At 33.9% G+C, this 16,540-nt stretch overlaps 1 protein-coding gene across 3 annotated transcripts in view; it reads left to right on the forward strand.

The window, feature by feature from the left end:
• Positions 1 to 16,540, forward strand: part of LOC150098281 (synaptogenesis protein syg-2-like) — a 362,825-nt gene that overhangs the window by 260,475 nt on the left and 85,810 nt on the right. For all 3 annotated transcript variants that reach the window (XM_090406405.1, XM_090406406.1, XM_090406407.1), the window contains exon 2: positions 8,236 to 8,441. In XM_090406405.1, coding sequence (XP_090262531.1) covers positions 8,236 to 8,441 — 206 coding nt within the window. The remainder of the gene's footprint in view (positions 1 to 8,235; positions 8,442 to 16,540) is intronic.

Genomic DNA, 16,540 nt, shown 5'->3' on the forward strand with positions numbered 1-16,540 from the left:
TTTTTCTCATTTCGCAGTCTCGAAAGTGGAACAGTTGTATTAAATTATACGTAAAGCACATCAAAACAGAAATATTACTTTTCCATTTATAAATCCACAACTCAAGCGGGGGATGAAATGAAAAGATTACCACATCACGAAATAGCAAGTATTGTCATTTAAGTTTTTACTTTGTAAATAGCCAGAAACTTATATGCAATTTTCTGCCCAGTGTTTTGCTCTTACACAGACACAGTCAGACGAAGAGCTATAGGAAGATAAGTTAGTGTCGCTTCGCTTGCTGTAGTCGTCCAGTGGCCGTCACCGACCTAATATCTCTAACCCAGAGGCAAAACGAGCATGTTAAACTATCCATTTGCTGTGTAGTACGTTGGAAAGCAGAAAGTATTATCTCTCGGCAACTCGCCGCGTCCTACCGAGGAAGTGGGGGAGAAGACTACCCCAATACACATAACAGAACATTACCGCCATCTACATGCTTCAACAAAGGGGGGTGTAACAGCAGGAGCCGACTGGTGAAGCCGTTCCGGCACCGCAATAATAGAATCACGTGGCCCGACTCCGCTAGAACTCATGCGTCAGAAACAGGAATGGCAACAGTCATTCACTAAAAGCTTGCCATGAAAGAGCGGCTCACCCGCCTAAAAAGAGATAAGACTCGCAACATCAACCGTCATATTGTTGTTGACATGAAAATTAAATATACCTTCGAAGTAACTTCGGAATAGCTGTAAACTTCGTTCAGAAGAAGGCGAGGGGGGGGGGAACGAACTTAAATAAAGGAAAACAAAAATTACAAAAGATAGCAAAGCTTATTTAATTTGAATGGCGTTGCTCTTATTTATTCAAAGGCAAACTGCGTGTTAAAAGATTACTACAGAATATAAAGTACTACAATGAAATGATCATTAGTTTGCATTTTATATATTAAAAATAAGAAGTTACAACAGACTTGAATTTCTTATGGAAGCGACGAAGATGCCATATTTGGTCTTCAGAATTTGAAAATGGCGCGAAATAATAATATGAAGATACGAAACCAATAAATAAGAACATAAAAAAAGCAGAACTGTAACATAAATACATGAGAAGGATGAAGGACAATAAATCAAAGTTACGGATTTAAAACATAATAATTAAGAAAAAAATGAAGAAAGAAAGAAAACCAGTCGTAATGACTGCTGGTTTTTAACCTTTTAAAAATTAAATTTTATTATTTCTTTAAAATGAAATGCACACACACACACACACACACACACACACACACACACACACACACACACACACACACACAAATTATCATCATCTTCATCATGCTTATTATTTCATGTGTCAATGCAGTTAATGAAGTTTGCATTAATTATTATGTGTGACAGTTAAAATCATCTAATACATCAACCACTTTAGACCTTTGTCATAACCAAATATTTCATTGGCAGTTCCAACGTATTTAATCAATTAGAATCTTTTGATACCATTGGAAGGAGCAATTTTTGGAAGAACCAAAAGTTTGGATCTGAGCTAAAAGTTGAGGCATAACAGCTAAGGACAGAGAGTGAGTTAACTACAGTTCGTACAGAGAGCGAATTGTATCTACGCTAATAATCTGCTCTCTATGCCTAAATACAATTCGTATAACGAGCCAAAGAAACACAGTGGAATTTTTCTTAGTTTTAGCGAAATTCTGTGAATGCATCGAATTCTAATAAAACAATTTATTATCGCTACTTCACTCGTTCCTATATTAACGTAAAATTCTTTATATTTTTTGATTAAGACCATAATCATCGTCATCAAATTCCTGATATGCCACCCTCAGGAGATGTTTGGATATATATGAAAATGATAATACAATATAATTAAGTCTGAATCATTAGTAACTTCCTATTAAAATTTTGTTCCAGATTAATCTACTCTTTGTCTCATTTCTGGTCGCATCTAATATTTCGGTCTTCTAAGAGACTTTAGCCAGCCTGGTTGGCCAAGAGGCTGCGGGTTCGAATCCCGTCAGGGAAACAGATGTTTGTGATTGTTCTGTTAACTCTTTGTGGAAAAGGCATTTGTGACTCTACCGCTTTCACCAGCAGGCTTCGCTTTCGAAACCCAGTGAGGCATGTGAGTGACCATACGGCGTCAGAATGACGCCATCCGTGAAAAACTCACTCAAGACACTTTAAGCTGCATTTATTCACCTAGATCCTGGTCGACATGGTCTTTTCGTGCTATCCTGACAACAAACACTTGTTTCGAGCCTGTGCGCTTATGTATAAGTAACCTTTCTACCTCAGATTATCTATGGTGAAGCAGCCTTAAATCCCAACGTCAAGTTCCTTTCTAATAACTTCATTTTTATTATGATTCTGTCATTGATGCCATCTGCTCACTCAACTCACTCCAGTATTTTCCCCCAGAACTATCATGTCCCTAGCCTCTATTCTTTGAATGAGTGTTTTATTTCTAACCCATCTTTCAAATCCATAAATGAAATTGGCTTGAACACAGTCTTGCATACAGCAAGTTTAATTATTTGACTGGCTTCTCTCATTCCATGTAAGTTTATTCAGTTAATTCTCTAACATTCCAGTTTATTCGGTTACCAATTTCCATATTTAATTTGCAACTTCACAAAAATTGTGCTTAAATAGTTTAAGTGGTTCATAGATTTCCCCATTCAGCATTGTTTAACATATTTTGTGTAGAATGGCAGATTTAACCCTGGGGAGGTCGCGGTCGAAAAAATTGCAGCGTAGGTCGTGTGTATCTGAGAGATACATTCATTACTAGTATCTGCTAAAATGCGATAAAACTTAAAAAAAAAAAAGCACTGCAAATATAATACATGATGGTTTATTTATTTTCAGTAACAATGTAGAAAGTATTGAACAAAGACACAAAGAAAAAACAACTAAATGACATCGGAGTTTGGGGTTTCCCTCAGATACAATTTACTATTAAATATCACTTTCGCATTCGACTCTATCATTCGCTGAATCTCTTCAACAACTGATGGATTATCCTGTCGATATATTTTTCTAGCCATTTTCAACGGTAAATAAAAAAACTAAAAAAAAACAACAACTAAACTAATACTATACTGACATCGAAGGTCGCAGTATCTCTCAAATACAATTTACTATGAAATATCACACACCTTTACATAACACGTGTTAAACTAAAACTGACCGCATAAACAGTGTGGAATATAACTCGTAATATATGCATGCGCAGCTGGTCATGACCTCCAAGCTATACACTGGATATGTGCAAGAATATTCATATTAAACAATTTATTTGTACCCGCAGATCAGCCGACCCCCGTAGGGTTAATGCTGTTCATAGTTTCAAATCATACGGCATACCATTTTTTTAATTGGAGACATCGGTTGTTATATCTTACTGAATATCAGTAAGTCATATCTTTGACTGATCCGGCAAAAGCTTTTGTGAGAATTCTCATCCCAGCATGTTTGTCATTGCTGACTAAGTGGGTGCCGGCAGGAATGAAGCTGATCGCTCATTCATCCGTCATTTCTTTACGGAGCATATGTAATATATTTTAACATACCGTATATAATATATACATGTCTGTGAATGTGACATATATTGCTGTTTCCTTTTGTAGATTGTGTAGGACAAAACTTAACAATTTATATAATACACACACACACACACACACACACACACACACACACACACACACACACACACACACACACACAATTTTGTGTATTTTTTTTCTTACAAATGAGAAAATTAAATTTTCCAATAATTGCCTTTTATTCGAATCGTATGTTTTGGTTATAAAATTATTTTGTTACAAAATCTATTTTTTGTAACAAAAACATATTTTTTTATAAAATTTTATAACAAAATATGTTATAAAATTATTATTTTATAACATATAAATTTTGTTACATATTTTGTTACAAAATCTGAACACATTTATCTCCTATATCCTCTTCTTTTGTCATATACAGTATTGCTGTTACTAACATACTGTTAACTAACACTAAATAAAGTGCTCAAATAATGAGCACTTTATTTAGTGAAATCCACCACTGGTAAAATAATTTCTTAATTTTTACCTAACAAAAACTCCACTTCGACTTAAATATAGCGTGAGCAATTTCAAATAGCTAAAAATTTTCGGATTTGGCTTTCTACAGATTTCGGAAGTTAAGGCCGTAAGTTGGACAGTCACAATATGTTAAGCAGTAGTCGATAGGTAGGATATTCGAGCACTCTCCTATGTAATTTACATTGAAATTATTGAGATTAATTTTTGATAAGTTTATCGTTTCTCTCAATTTCTCACTCAAAAGAATATCGCATACAGTAGTAATTTTAGAAAACTCAGCACCCCATTACGCCATTCAGAAATGTAACCAAGAATAACCAGAAATGGCCAAATACAGTATATCCAGAAACTCCCTCCCACAAATCGATGGATAACCGTGATTAATTACATAGACAGTCACTCTCTGATAAAAGAATTTGGAACAAACTGCTAATGAATATACAGGTTTACTAATCTGTAAGCCAGACTGACCCGTTAATATTAACGTTATATGTAAAGATAAGTGGTTTTTCTGTTGTCGAACTGAACTGGGACCTACTACTAACAAACTTTGCGCGGCTTTCACCTTGAACTGAGGCAGAATCGTTAAGCTCGGTTTGAATCCAAAATTATGATTTGATCCCCTATTTATTAATTCTGATTATTTGTTTCAGTTTTTAACTTTATTTCTGTGAAATTTCAGTTTTATTCCTTCATTTCACTACTGGAGAAGAGTGTGATTTAATCTTTTTTTTTTTTTTTCAATCGTTTCATATAGAGTAGGCGGAATTTTTCTTCCATGAATCTTAGATCTTCCTTCTCACATAATACATACTCCATCTTACAAAAAAGAAAAGAAACGCAATTTACACATATCCTGTATTTGCCAAATAGCTTTAGTTGCTTTGCCTATTTTTGTCTTAAACTAGCGTTTAAGACAAAAATAATGAGATTCTAATGGTACATCAATTTAATTCTGTAAATAAATGAAGAAACTGATAGAAAAAAAGCTACTTTACTATAATGTAAAACTTAAAAAAATAATACAAGTTTATTTTAATAAAAAATTTAGTTTGTATATATCTGTATTGTTGAGGATTCTGATTTAATAAAATTGCATAGTTCAGTACATAACTTAATTTGCGTAAAAAATATCACTTTCTTGTACAGAACACACAAAAAAAGTTTGTGTGTTATATAGCGAATCTCGGAGCTGCATTAGCAATAAAATTTTGTGGAATGGCGTATCATTCTGCTTAGCCCATTCTATACATATTAAAACTATCAACTGACTTTTCATGTTTTACTTTTTTTTTTCTTCGAGTTCTTTATCGTCATCATCATCTTCTAATTCATTCTGTAGCGTCATATTTATAATTTGAGCATCTGATTTGATTTCGAATTCACTTTCGGTTCTACCTGTAATCCATTCCGTAACATCTGTTTGTGAAATTTCAACATCTGGATTTATATTTTTAACCAAATCGTGCACGTTTTGAATTTACTCTTTTTGTGTATCACCGTAGTTATCTTGGTAAATTCTAGAAGGCCACGGTTTTTTCTATGACGCTCGAATTGCTTAAGGTTCGAGGCTTCCCAAGCAGCAGCAACTAAGAATGCTACACCCTTCAAATTTGTATTTTTTTATTGATGTGGTAACGTCATAATTTTGGGAAATTACATTTAAAAGCAGGTCTTTACGATCTTTTAATTTAATGGATTGTATTATGTTCTGATCCATTGGATGCAACAATGTAGTACAGTTTGGAGGCAAAACAATAGTACATAAAATAATAATACGTAATAAATAAAACTTTTTTTTTCTTTCAAACCGCAGTTCGGATTACTGGAGGGTTCGGACTAAAGAGGTTCGGATTAGCGAGATATCACTATATTTAATATACTTAATACTAAGTATATTAAATACATAACAACACATAAATACTTAATACATAAATGATACATAAATACTTCACAACTGATGTGAAGCCGCCATCCTTTATATAAAATCGGCCTCGTCGCGAAGATATTTGTTACGCGACTGTCTTCACAAATTCGCAAACTTTGTTTCCTTACACCTGGATAAACTTAAACAAGAATATACTGTAATTTCTTTTCAAATGTAATTTACTTTGCAACCAAGTGAAAAAAAAAAACTTTATACAAGATCTTCTGTTGTTTTCAAAATATTCACTTTGAATTTATATTACGGCCCTTGGCCAGTGGCGCGCCAGTAGTGTCCGGCGTCTGTGTGCCAAACTTTAGTTGGCGCCCCTATGTCCCTATAAAAACATATCAGTGAGTAAAAATGAAACACGAAATATATTATTTGGGGCCTTTATTATCCTGGCGCCTATGTGCGTAGCACACATTGCACACTAGTCCAGCGCGCACCCTGCCCTTGGCATTCACTTACATGAATAACAAATTCATTATTTGTTTTATTATACGCATATTTTGTTTTTTATATATTTTTTCAATTATATTACTAAAGGGATTCAAAATACCAGATGAGATTAAATTTTGTCTTGAATAAAATCCAGTAGCTTAAATGGTTTATTCTAAGATTAAAGAGGAGGGTCAGATTAAAGCTTAACAGTTGACTCTACCCCTGATTGATATAATCAAACTGGGCATACTACCTATCTTCGAAACCTTAAAAGGTCTGCAGAATGACCATTGAGAGGTGAGCTCTGGACTAAATGATTACCAAACTTTTATCCTCTACTCGCGATCTTCTTTAAATGGATAAAGACATCAATTGCTCGAAATCCTTTTCTGTAGGTCAGTTGGAATGCCTAAAGCAATTCATCCTCGCAGCTTAAACTGGCTTCGAACCTTGATTTAAAAAAAAAAAAAAATTCGAACGGAAGGGAAAATGCCGTGGAATCTTCCTATGTGCGCTACGGAAACGCTTCTCTGCGAAAAGTAATAAAGCGTTTTCTCTCTGTAACTTAAGACAGCGATTTGCATACATATAGATGAGTTTCGGAAAAATTCAGAAGGCGTTGAGCTAAAAATAGTCATACGGGTTATATATATGTTGATAAAAAATATGTTGATACGGGTCTCGTCTATACCTTGATAATCTTGATAATGGTCTCGTGTCTGGGAACTCGTTAAGTGCTAATTGAGTGAGCAACATCGAAAGTTTGTTTTGTGAAGGTCTTCCGATGTGGGTCGAAAGTTAAACTTTTATATGCAGGTACCTTTCAATGTAAGCAATCGACGAAGGAGAATTAAAAACACAATAAACTTTTGAGTTTATTCATTCAGGTAATGATAAATAGTGACTACGTTTCGAGAAAGGGCGAACTTTGATGGAGAATATGATTGTAATTCGTATTGGTAAAATAAGCAACAAGAGAAGGATTGGATTCAGTTGTTTTAGAATGATGGCCGAAGTAAGCCAAGGCTATCAGAACGGTGTATTATATCTATTAATGCGTGTGTCGACCTGGTTTACTTGTATTGAGGGATAAAACAACCCCTTTTTCTTGTATGAGGCCAGATAACTTACCTGCAGTTAAAAACTTGCAAAGATTCTCCGTATCATTCTAGATCCAGAAGAACTTAGAATCCGGATCTTTCCAACAGAAGTACAAATGTTGCGATCTCCACCAGAATGAGGACGCAGAAGAGAACCGATTGTCATTAACGTAAGCGAGTAATGCATCTAGTAGAGTGCATTAATATACCGCAATACAATTAATATAAAAAAATAATAAATTAAATCTATTAATTTTTTAAATTAATAAATCTTTCACCAGATGTATAAAGAACGGTAATTCAGATACATTTCATAATTCTAACACCATACTTTCTAAATTACAGCAACGTTTAACGTCGGGCAAATTACAGTTTCGACAACGACAGATTATCAACTCCAATATTAAGTCTCAATATGAAGTGCGCGCTGCTCAATGAGTAATATGAGAGGCAATGAAATTTTCCCTCGGAGCGAAAAAAAAAATTCAAGTTTTATTGTTATATATGATTTAACTTACATTTATTATTATAAATATAAATATATAATATAAATTGATATTATAAATTATTATGAATATTATTATATAACAAGAATTTACGATGTGTATTGTATGCGTCATGAGATAGTAAAGGATTGTAGTATACGTTGAAAATGAAACTGCATTAAATTATGTTGTGTTTATTTTCAGATGTACTTGGACTTCGGCTGGATGATCTTGCTGTTCCTGCTGCGGTGATGCTAGGTGATCCTGTATGGCTTAACTGTACTTATGAGTTGGAGGGGGATGAATTATACTCTATCAAATGGTATAAGAATAACGTTGAGTTCTATAGGTATCTTCCGACAGACTCTCCTCCTGGTCAAAAATATGACTTATTGGGAATAAATTTGAATGTAAGTTAACTTTTCAAATTATTTTAAATTCTTTATGATTATTTCCGAAACTTTTCTTTAAAAAAATGAAAGTTGATAAAGATAACGTTTCATCGAAGTTAGAGTAAGAAATTTATCTAAGTACTTTAGTAGATACAATGCAGGTTTTCAGTTCAAAGCAACTTATTCGCTTACTGTCTTTCTTTTGTTAGTAAATAATGAAATCACAGCTAACTGAACAATGTAAATAAACCTTAACGTAAGAATTAAACAATAATATTATCGAACTAACTGCTTCTAAATGTAGACAGCTCAGTAATTCGCTCATTTTTATATATGAAATGTTTCTTTTGGAATAAATCACTTTTCGAATAAAACGACGTGGGTAAACCAGTTTAGAAATAGATTATCGAAACCGGTTGAACGATGCCATCTACAGAAATATTTGTGATATCTTCCACCCACACACAGCGTCCTTCAATTAAGGATATTCACAAGGTACGAGGGTGGTCTGAAAGTTTCTCGGCCTCGACCATAGATCGCAACACTATCGGCAAGGTTTTTTTCTACGTTGGTACATCTGTCATAAGCATCCATTTATGAAATTGCAAGTCATTCTATCAAGTAGTTCGTTTTATACAGTTGTCTGAAGCAAAAGTGTTGTCTGTATCCCTTGAAATGGATAAAATTGAGTATCGTGCTGTTATAAAATTCTTTGTAAAAAGAAGGTTTAACTCCAAAAGAAATTCATTCGAAGTTTATAAAAGTTTATGGGCACTCTTCTCCTTCGTTTTCCACAATTAAGAAATGGGCTGCCGACTTTAAACGTATCAGCCTTGAAGATGATCCACATGAAGGACGTCCAAAAAGTGTAACAACAAAAGAAATCATTGATCAAGTGCACAATATGGTACTGGATGACCGGCGAGTCAAAGTGCGTAATTGCAAATGAAAAGCTTTGCGCAAGATGGGTGTCGCGCAGATCAAAAACGCACTCGCATGAAAATCTCTGAACAGTGCTTGGAGCGTTTTAACAATAATAAAACTGATTTTGTGCGTCGATTTATTACTATGGATGAGACTTGGATTCACCATTACACACCAGAATCCAAACAGCAGTCAAAACAGTGGACAGAAGCCGGTTGTTCAGCTCCAAAGAAAACAAGGTCATGGCATCGGTGTTTTGGGATGCTGATGGCATTTTGTTTATTAATTATCTTGAAAAGGGTTAACAATAACCTGGGAACATTATTCCTATCTTTTAACCAGACTACACGAAAAACTTCGTGAGAAAAGACCGGGTCTGCAGAAAAAAAAAATCATCTTTCATCAGGACCTGCCCACGAAGGTGTTTTGGCAATGGGAAAATTAAGGGATCTACGCAATGAATTGTTGGAACATCCATCCTATTCCCCAGATTTGGCTCCCTGTGACTTCTATCTCTTCCCAAAACTAAAACGCTTCCTCGCTGGTCAGCGTTTTTCTTCGAATCAAGAGGTGATTGCAGCTGTAGAGGGGTATTTTGCAGATCTTACTGAGAACCATTACAGGGACGGGATAATGGCGCTAGAGCATCGCTGGAATAAATGTATTAGTTTTAAAGGAGATTATGTTGAAAACTAAAAATAATTTTGAAGTTATAAAGTCGTTTTTTCATTGTTACGCTGAGAACTTTTCAGATCATCATCGTATCTTTAAGCATTGCAAGACACGAGTACATTCCTCATTTGATTGAAATATTTGAAACGCTGCTACTAGGAATCTGTCTGCGGTGAGAAGAAGAAAACGACTACTCTGTTTGGCTGTTTTTTTTTTTGCTTTCTCTGTCAAAGTGCTCTATTTCTTTCAATGATTGCGCCTTAAATTCTATTTTATATCGGCTAAATTTCCAAAGAGTCATCTACATCTTAAATTAATTAAGTCAACAAATTTATTTAAACTAACAACCTATTTTTCGTAATTCTCCTCCACCCTCACCCCCACACATGCTTACTGAATAAAGAACAAGGACATATATTTGGTACAAAAGAAGTGATCATTTCTCTAGTATCAAAAACAGGAGCAAGCTTGAGACGGATTAAGGATACTTGCTATAATTCCCAGATTAATATAGTATAGTATATGCATCTCACACACAAGAAGCTGCAAAACATAGAAAAAAAGTGTATGGTAAGTAGTTAAAAATAAAAAAAAACCGTTTTGATATGTTTTTAAATAACTAGAAGTTTTAGTCTTCAGGGAAGGTTGAATGGGAAAGACTGTTCCAAAGCACAAAGCCGGACGAAATGATAGAAGAGGACGAGAAGTTGGATCAATATGTCCACAACTTTACAGAAAAGAATGCTGTTCACCTTCACATCTACTAAACAGTGTCTGAAAATTCCTATAGAAGAAGCATAAAGTGAAAAGTGAATGAAAAAATGAATAGCGTGAGTCTATGAGAGATGAGTCCTCAGTTAACCGGATTGCTTTCTTTTGATAGCATAAAGCATTTCAGAGAATGATTTCGGCGCACCAAAATTATATAAAACTTCATATAATTCATTTTGTCGCATCATTTTATAATTTTCATTATTAAGATGTATTTGTAAATTATAAATTGTAAAAATTAGCTTTAATCTCCGCAACATTTCACTATTGTTCAAAATGAAGTGGAAATGCAAATCAAATCGCAGAATGAGTCACTCGTACGAATGTAATTGCACGCTTCAGTGCATTGTATAATGCAGTGGTAGCTATATTAAAAATGCTTGATCAGAACCGAATGAATAGATTAAAACTCCTTCAGAAATGGAATTCATTCAAAAAATCTATTTCTAAATGCATCTTTGTTATCTGTAAAGCATCTCTTCCTTACAATATATACAACATTTATTTTGAAAAGACCATTACGCCTTTACAGAACTTCATAAGATTTGAAAATTTTAACGACCAAGCTGGAAAGCAACCTAAAATATTGATTCGATAATTTTCTTTGTGGGGAAAATTTCAACCAGTCCTCTAATGATGCGTAATCAGATGGAAGCTGAAGTGCAATCCAAGATTTACCGCAGACTATTACAAGCATTTCTCTAGTCAACTGAATTTTATTTCATTATATTCGTAGTGCAACCTCACGGTATAACACTAGCATATCAGAATATTTCTATTTGTTCTCGTTTCTTCGTAAAATTCTTCTGTTTAAAGGAATATCCTGATAAATCTTCAATTAATTTTATTAAGCATAACATTTAAAATAAAAATATTGAACATTACTCAAGTCACCATTATTATTAATTTCTTCAAAAACTTAAGGAATATAAGCAGATAATACATGAAAATTTGTCACATAAGAATTGTTTGTAAGAATTTTCTAAAAATAATGCGTTGATAAAACTAGCATAAGCGATGTTGCTATACGGAATGGATTTATTATACATGCATATTGATTCGATACCTCTATAGTCACAAGTAAGTTAAAACGCATAGATAATCGTAAAGTTTAATTTCTGAATTTAAAAAAAATCACCTATTTATTCAATCCAGCATATTGAATAACATTAGCTTGATTTCGCTCAGAGGAAAAAAAAAAGTGAAAACTGCGTTCTCAATTTTTTAAATTAAAAAAAAAATTTAAAAAAATCGTTTTTTTTTTTTTTCTGTTTCTAAATGTATGCTGCACCGAATGTTGGGTTTAAGCGAAAATGCAAAGTTTTACAGGATAGCGCTTTGAAATTTATACAGAAAATGCATGGGGAAAAAAAGTTAAATATTAAGCAGGAATAAAAGGTCATCAAATTTTAATTATTTAATTACATTTATACTTATCAATATTTTATATGCAAACATTCTTTTTTTTTTTGAATATTTAGCATTAATTTCGCTTCTAATATTTTATCACCGCTTTCATTTTATTTTCCTTTCTAACCTCCTCCCATGATCCTTGAAATGCATTGCGATTCTTCGAAAATAGCAATTTTCAGTAATTCATTAGTGTTACTAATACTTAATATATTCGCCAGCACGATATAAAAAAACATTGATCTGAATAGACTGATATGACTGAAATTAGAAAATCCAAGATAGGAGTATCTTGGATCTCCTAACACTTGTCAGATTATCAAAAATATTGCCTTGAATCGCATACTTTTAGTGAAAAAATTATGCAAAGATGTAAGGAATTATGCAGTTTTAAAAACTACGAATAAGGGGGAAAAACAGTGCTGTGGAGACCGAGTGACGCCATTATACTGGATTACTACAACAAAACGTTTTCATATACAGCTTGGCATATACAGCTATATATGGCCAGGAGATATGCTCCTGAGACGACGAATGTGCATCTTTATACTGTGAATAGCAAACTAAGAAGTTAAAATCTTAAAAGGAGATGTTAGAATAGCATGTCCATTTGCATCCCGTCATGACAAAGGTAAAATACGAATACTGCATCACCCAAATTGTAGAAGGCATCATCATCTTCAGCAGTAGCCAAAGAAATGTACAGTAATCCTTAGAAACTAACACCACAGAACCAAAAGGTGGTAAAGAAAGCTTGACAGTCCAGTGTGGAAACGATCAACAAGATATTCAAAATATCTATAGAACTTCAGGCTAACTGTAAAACACTACATACAGAAATGAACAGTTTTAGCTTCTACTACAGCAATCAACAGATCAGACTATACATTTAAAGAAAACACTCAACGGACTTTATTGTCCGTTGAGTGTGGGAAGTCCAATATGAAGCGGAGAATTATTCTGTATCCTTTTCTGGACGGATGGGAAAGTGTGGATCATTGAAAATGTCTTATGCCTGAGTATATGATCTGAGCCGTGAATGTTTTCGTCCCAAGGATATTGTAATATATGCCCTTCGGTTGAAAGACCTAGATTCGAACTTTGTGTGGGACAGGAAGAACCTTCGTAAGAGCTCTTCAGTTGAAGATGAGATCGATCAGTGTTTTTCAAACTGCGGGTCGCAACTAATATTTTTTTAATGAAATACTGTATAATAGAAAATATCAAAGTGTATGTTACAGATTTCGTAGCTTTAATGTGTTCAAGCCGGGCGGTGTCACATTGCTTCCGTATTGAGCATTGTTGCAATGTTATAAATATATAATTGCACGTTTGAATGTATATTTGAATGTTTTCGATTTATTTTTAACTATAAAATTAGCATTGTCTTAATAATAATGTAATAATGTCTGTGGAAGGGGAGTTGTTTAACATTACACAGAGTTAGGTCGTTTTACAGCACAGTGCAGACATAAATCTGTGTTATGTCTGTACTGTGATATATGGAACTGTAATTCGTAGGTGATTAGACGAAACTTGATCATTTCCCATGGAATATAGAAGAGACATAACACAGTAACTGAGCATTCACGGAAAGCGCTGGAGGGAAGTTGGTGTGTGAAATCATTTGTTATTCGGAGAAGTTGAGAATAAAATTCAATATTCCTGAATAAAAAGTATCGAAGTATCCACCCACAATACTCTTTGTACAACAAGCAGAGAAGCAATACCTCGAGGAGACAGTACAATACCAGCGTGACATTGTTGTGTTCAAAGATATATGGATCTGTCATCCGTCGGCATTGATATTTCCAGCACGGCAACCAAAGATCCAACTCCCTACCTCAGAGAAACTTTTAGAGATTATTACCACAGCCACTATACTTCACATTAGACTGTTTTAGTTCAGTTGGAATTATTCGCTATATATATATATATATATATATATATATAGCGAAGCCGATACTCCGAGAAGACCGAGGTTGAATTGTTGCACCAAGCAACTCACGCATAATTCCAAAACGCTTCTCCACCTTCCAAAAGTTTAATATCATGTGGCCGCTAACAGATATTAAGCTGATAAGAAGAGATATCACACTCAGCAAAAAGACTGCAAAGCGAAAAGTGTAGTAATAGTTTTTATCAGTTTAATATCTGTTTAATTCCAAATATTTCCAATATTTGGAAAACTCAAAGTACCGTTAACTTCCATTTTTCATTTAAATACAACACAGAAATAATAAAAACCTCAAAATAAAAATCAACAAAAATATAAATTAGAAAATAATTTATTTAATGCCATATACTGTGATATATGGCATTGTGCTTGCCATAAAACATAGAAGGATAGAAGATACGGACGCTTGGGCAGGGTTGTATTTTATGTAGTGCAAGCTAAGACACCTCCGATGCCGAGAATTGTACTCTCATAAGCCCTCTTGTCAAAATTTCGAAACTTCCGAAGTTTCTACGTATATTCGGCTTTGAAATAATGTTGGATCTTTAATATCTACAATTTCTATATAATTCGCTGAAATGAAGCTGTATGGCTCTTTCTTTGATAAATAGAATGAGTCATTTTTATTTGTAGGAATAAATAGAATTTTGCTCTTTACGCCTATTGTTTAAGACGAATGAAACATGTCCCTGTATACTGATAAAAATCCCCCCCCCCCAGATATTGCAAATGCAAGCAAACTAAGACTTTATTCTACAACTAAATACTGGTTTCCCCAGTGATTACAAGTTTTAGCTCGTCAAAAAATTTAAATGTGTATCATTTTCTTCTTAAGTGGTTTCTCCGATTTGGAGGTCATGACCGTAAACGGGCCCCTATAGCCAGTTACAGTGTTCACATTTAAGGTTAGACAAAATAGTATTCTATTTCTGCAGCTATATGTGTGTGTTCAGGGGACTGGTTTGCCTGTTTTGAGGGACAGAATCTTCGGTTTCAGGGAGAAACGCTCCCTCTCCCTCCTTATGAGACTGGCTACCTTACTTTGTTTGAAAAGCCCTGATAAAGGTTCTTTGCGACATAGACGGAATTCGAATCCAGTTATTTAATAATTCCTCTTTCTTCTTCCTTTCCAGGTTTATAGGCCAAGTAGCCTGTCCTGGACTCATTTCCATCTTTTAAGGGTCTTCCTCTGCATTGCTTACCTTTTGGATGGTAATTTAGAAATGCCTTAGGAATTTTGTTTCTATTCATTCTCAGTATGTGTCCTTCCCATTTTTTTCTATAGCAATTCCTTTAAAACTATATTATCCTTCTTTAAATTCTGTCTTCACTGATTATGTTCAGGTACTTCTCTTTGATACCTCAGAAGGGGTTCGTCATTTCAGCTAATTAATGCAAGGACTGGAATCTTGGTTACTGTCAATTTTATTTCCCACATTCGACCTGTTACAGAACGTTTCAATCGCTGTAGCCCAGATGCCCATTTCTTTCAGAAATGTTTGAGCCATTTTATATCATGCTAAATGATTTTTCAGGGATCTCGTGAGAATCGCATGATCACTTGTATTTATGAACCTATCTATAATTTTACCACAGAAGAAATAATTGTAGAGCCTGTTTAGCTCTGGTTAAACGAAGGTACCATTAACACAACTAAAGCAATCGTCATCATAACAACCATGTACTCGATATGGACATAGAGATGCGACAAAATTTACGGAAGGGAAACAGGACCAGACATACTCAGGAAAAAAAAAAACATATTAAAAGACACAATCACAGATACCATAAATAGAAACAAAATAACCAAACACCAATGGCGGCAAATGTGTCTCATCTCAGAATTCGAAGAACAACTGCAGATCATAGAAATAAAAGACCATAAATACAAAACTTAAAACAAAACCATACAAAACGTCTTGTAGAACGCGAAGAAATAAAATAAATATACATCAGCAAAAGAGACACATGTAATATACTTTCTCATTAAGCTGTATAACCACCTGTGTATTAATTGCTTTATACTATAATTGATTGTAGCCTTGTGTATAATAATGGTCAATTATGGAGATTGTAGTTTAGTTTTATGTTTCGAAAATGTCAATGACAATATATATAATGGAAGAGCTTGACCACATTTTAATGATGTATGATATGTAAAGTAATTATATGTATTCGTTTAAATATGATATATGTAAATAGCACTTAAAGTTCTACGATAAGTTCATAATGTCTGAACCAAACCTTTATATTTTAAAAACAAACATTACACAGGTTTATTAGAGAAGAAATTATTTAAGAAGTGTTTCCTAACACGACAAAAAAAATATAGCACAACCCCAAGAAGGAAGACGTGATATACTACCAGCAAACAGTTAAATGT

This window comes from Typopeltis vanoorti, chromosome 16 (assembly GCF_054136105.1).
Source record: "Typopeltis vanoorti isolate ZY-2024b chromosome 16, IOZ_Tvanoo_1.0, whole genome shotgun sequence".
Classification (NCBI taxonomy): domain Eukaryota; kingdom Metazoa; phylum Arthropoda; class Arachnida; order Uropygi; family Thelyphonidae; genus Typopeltis; species Typopeltis vanoorti.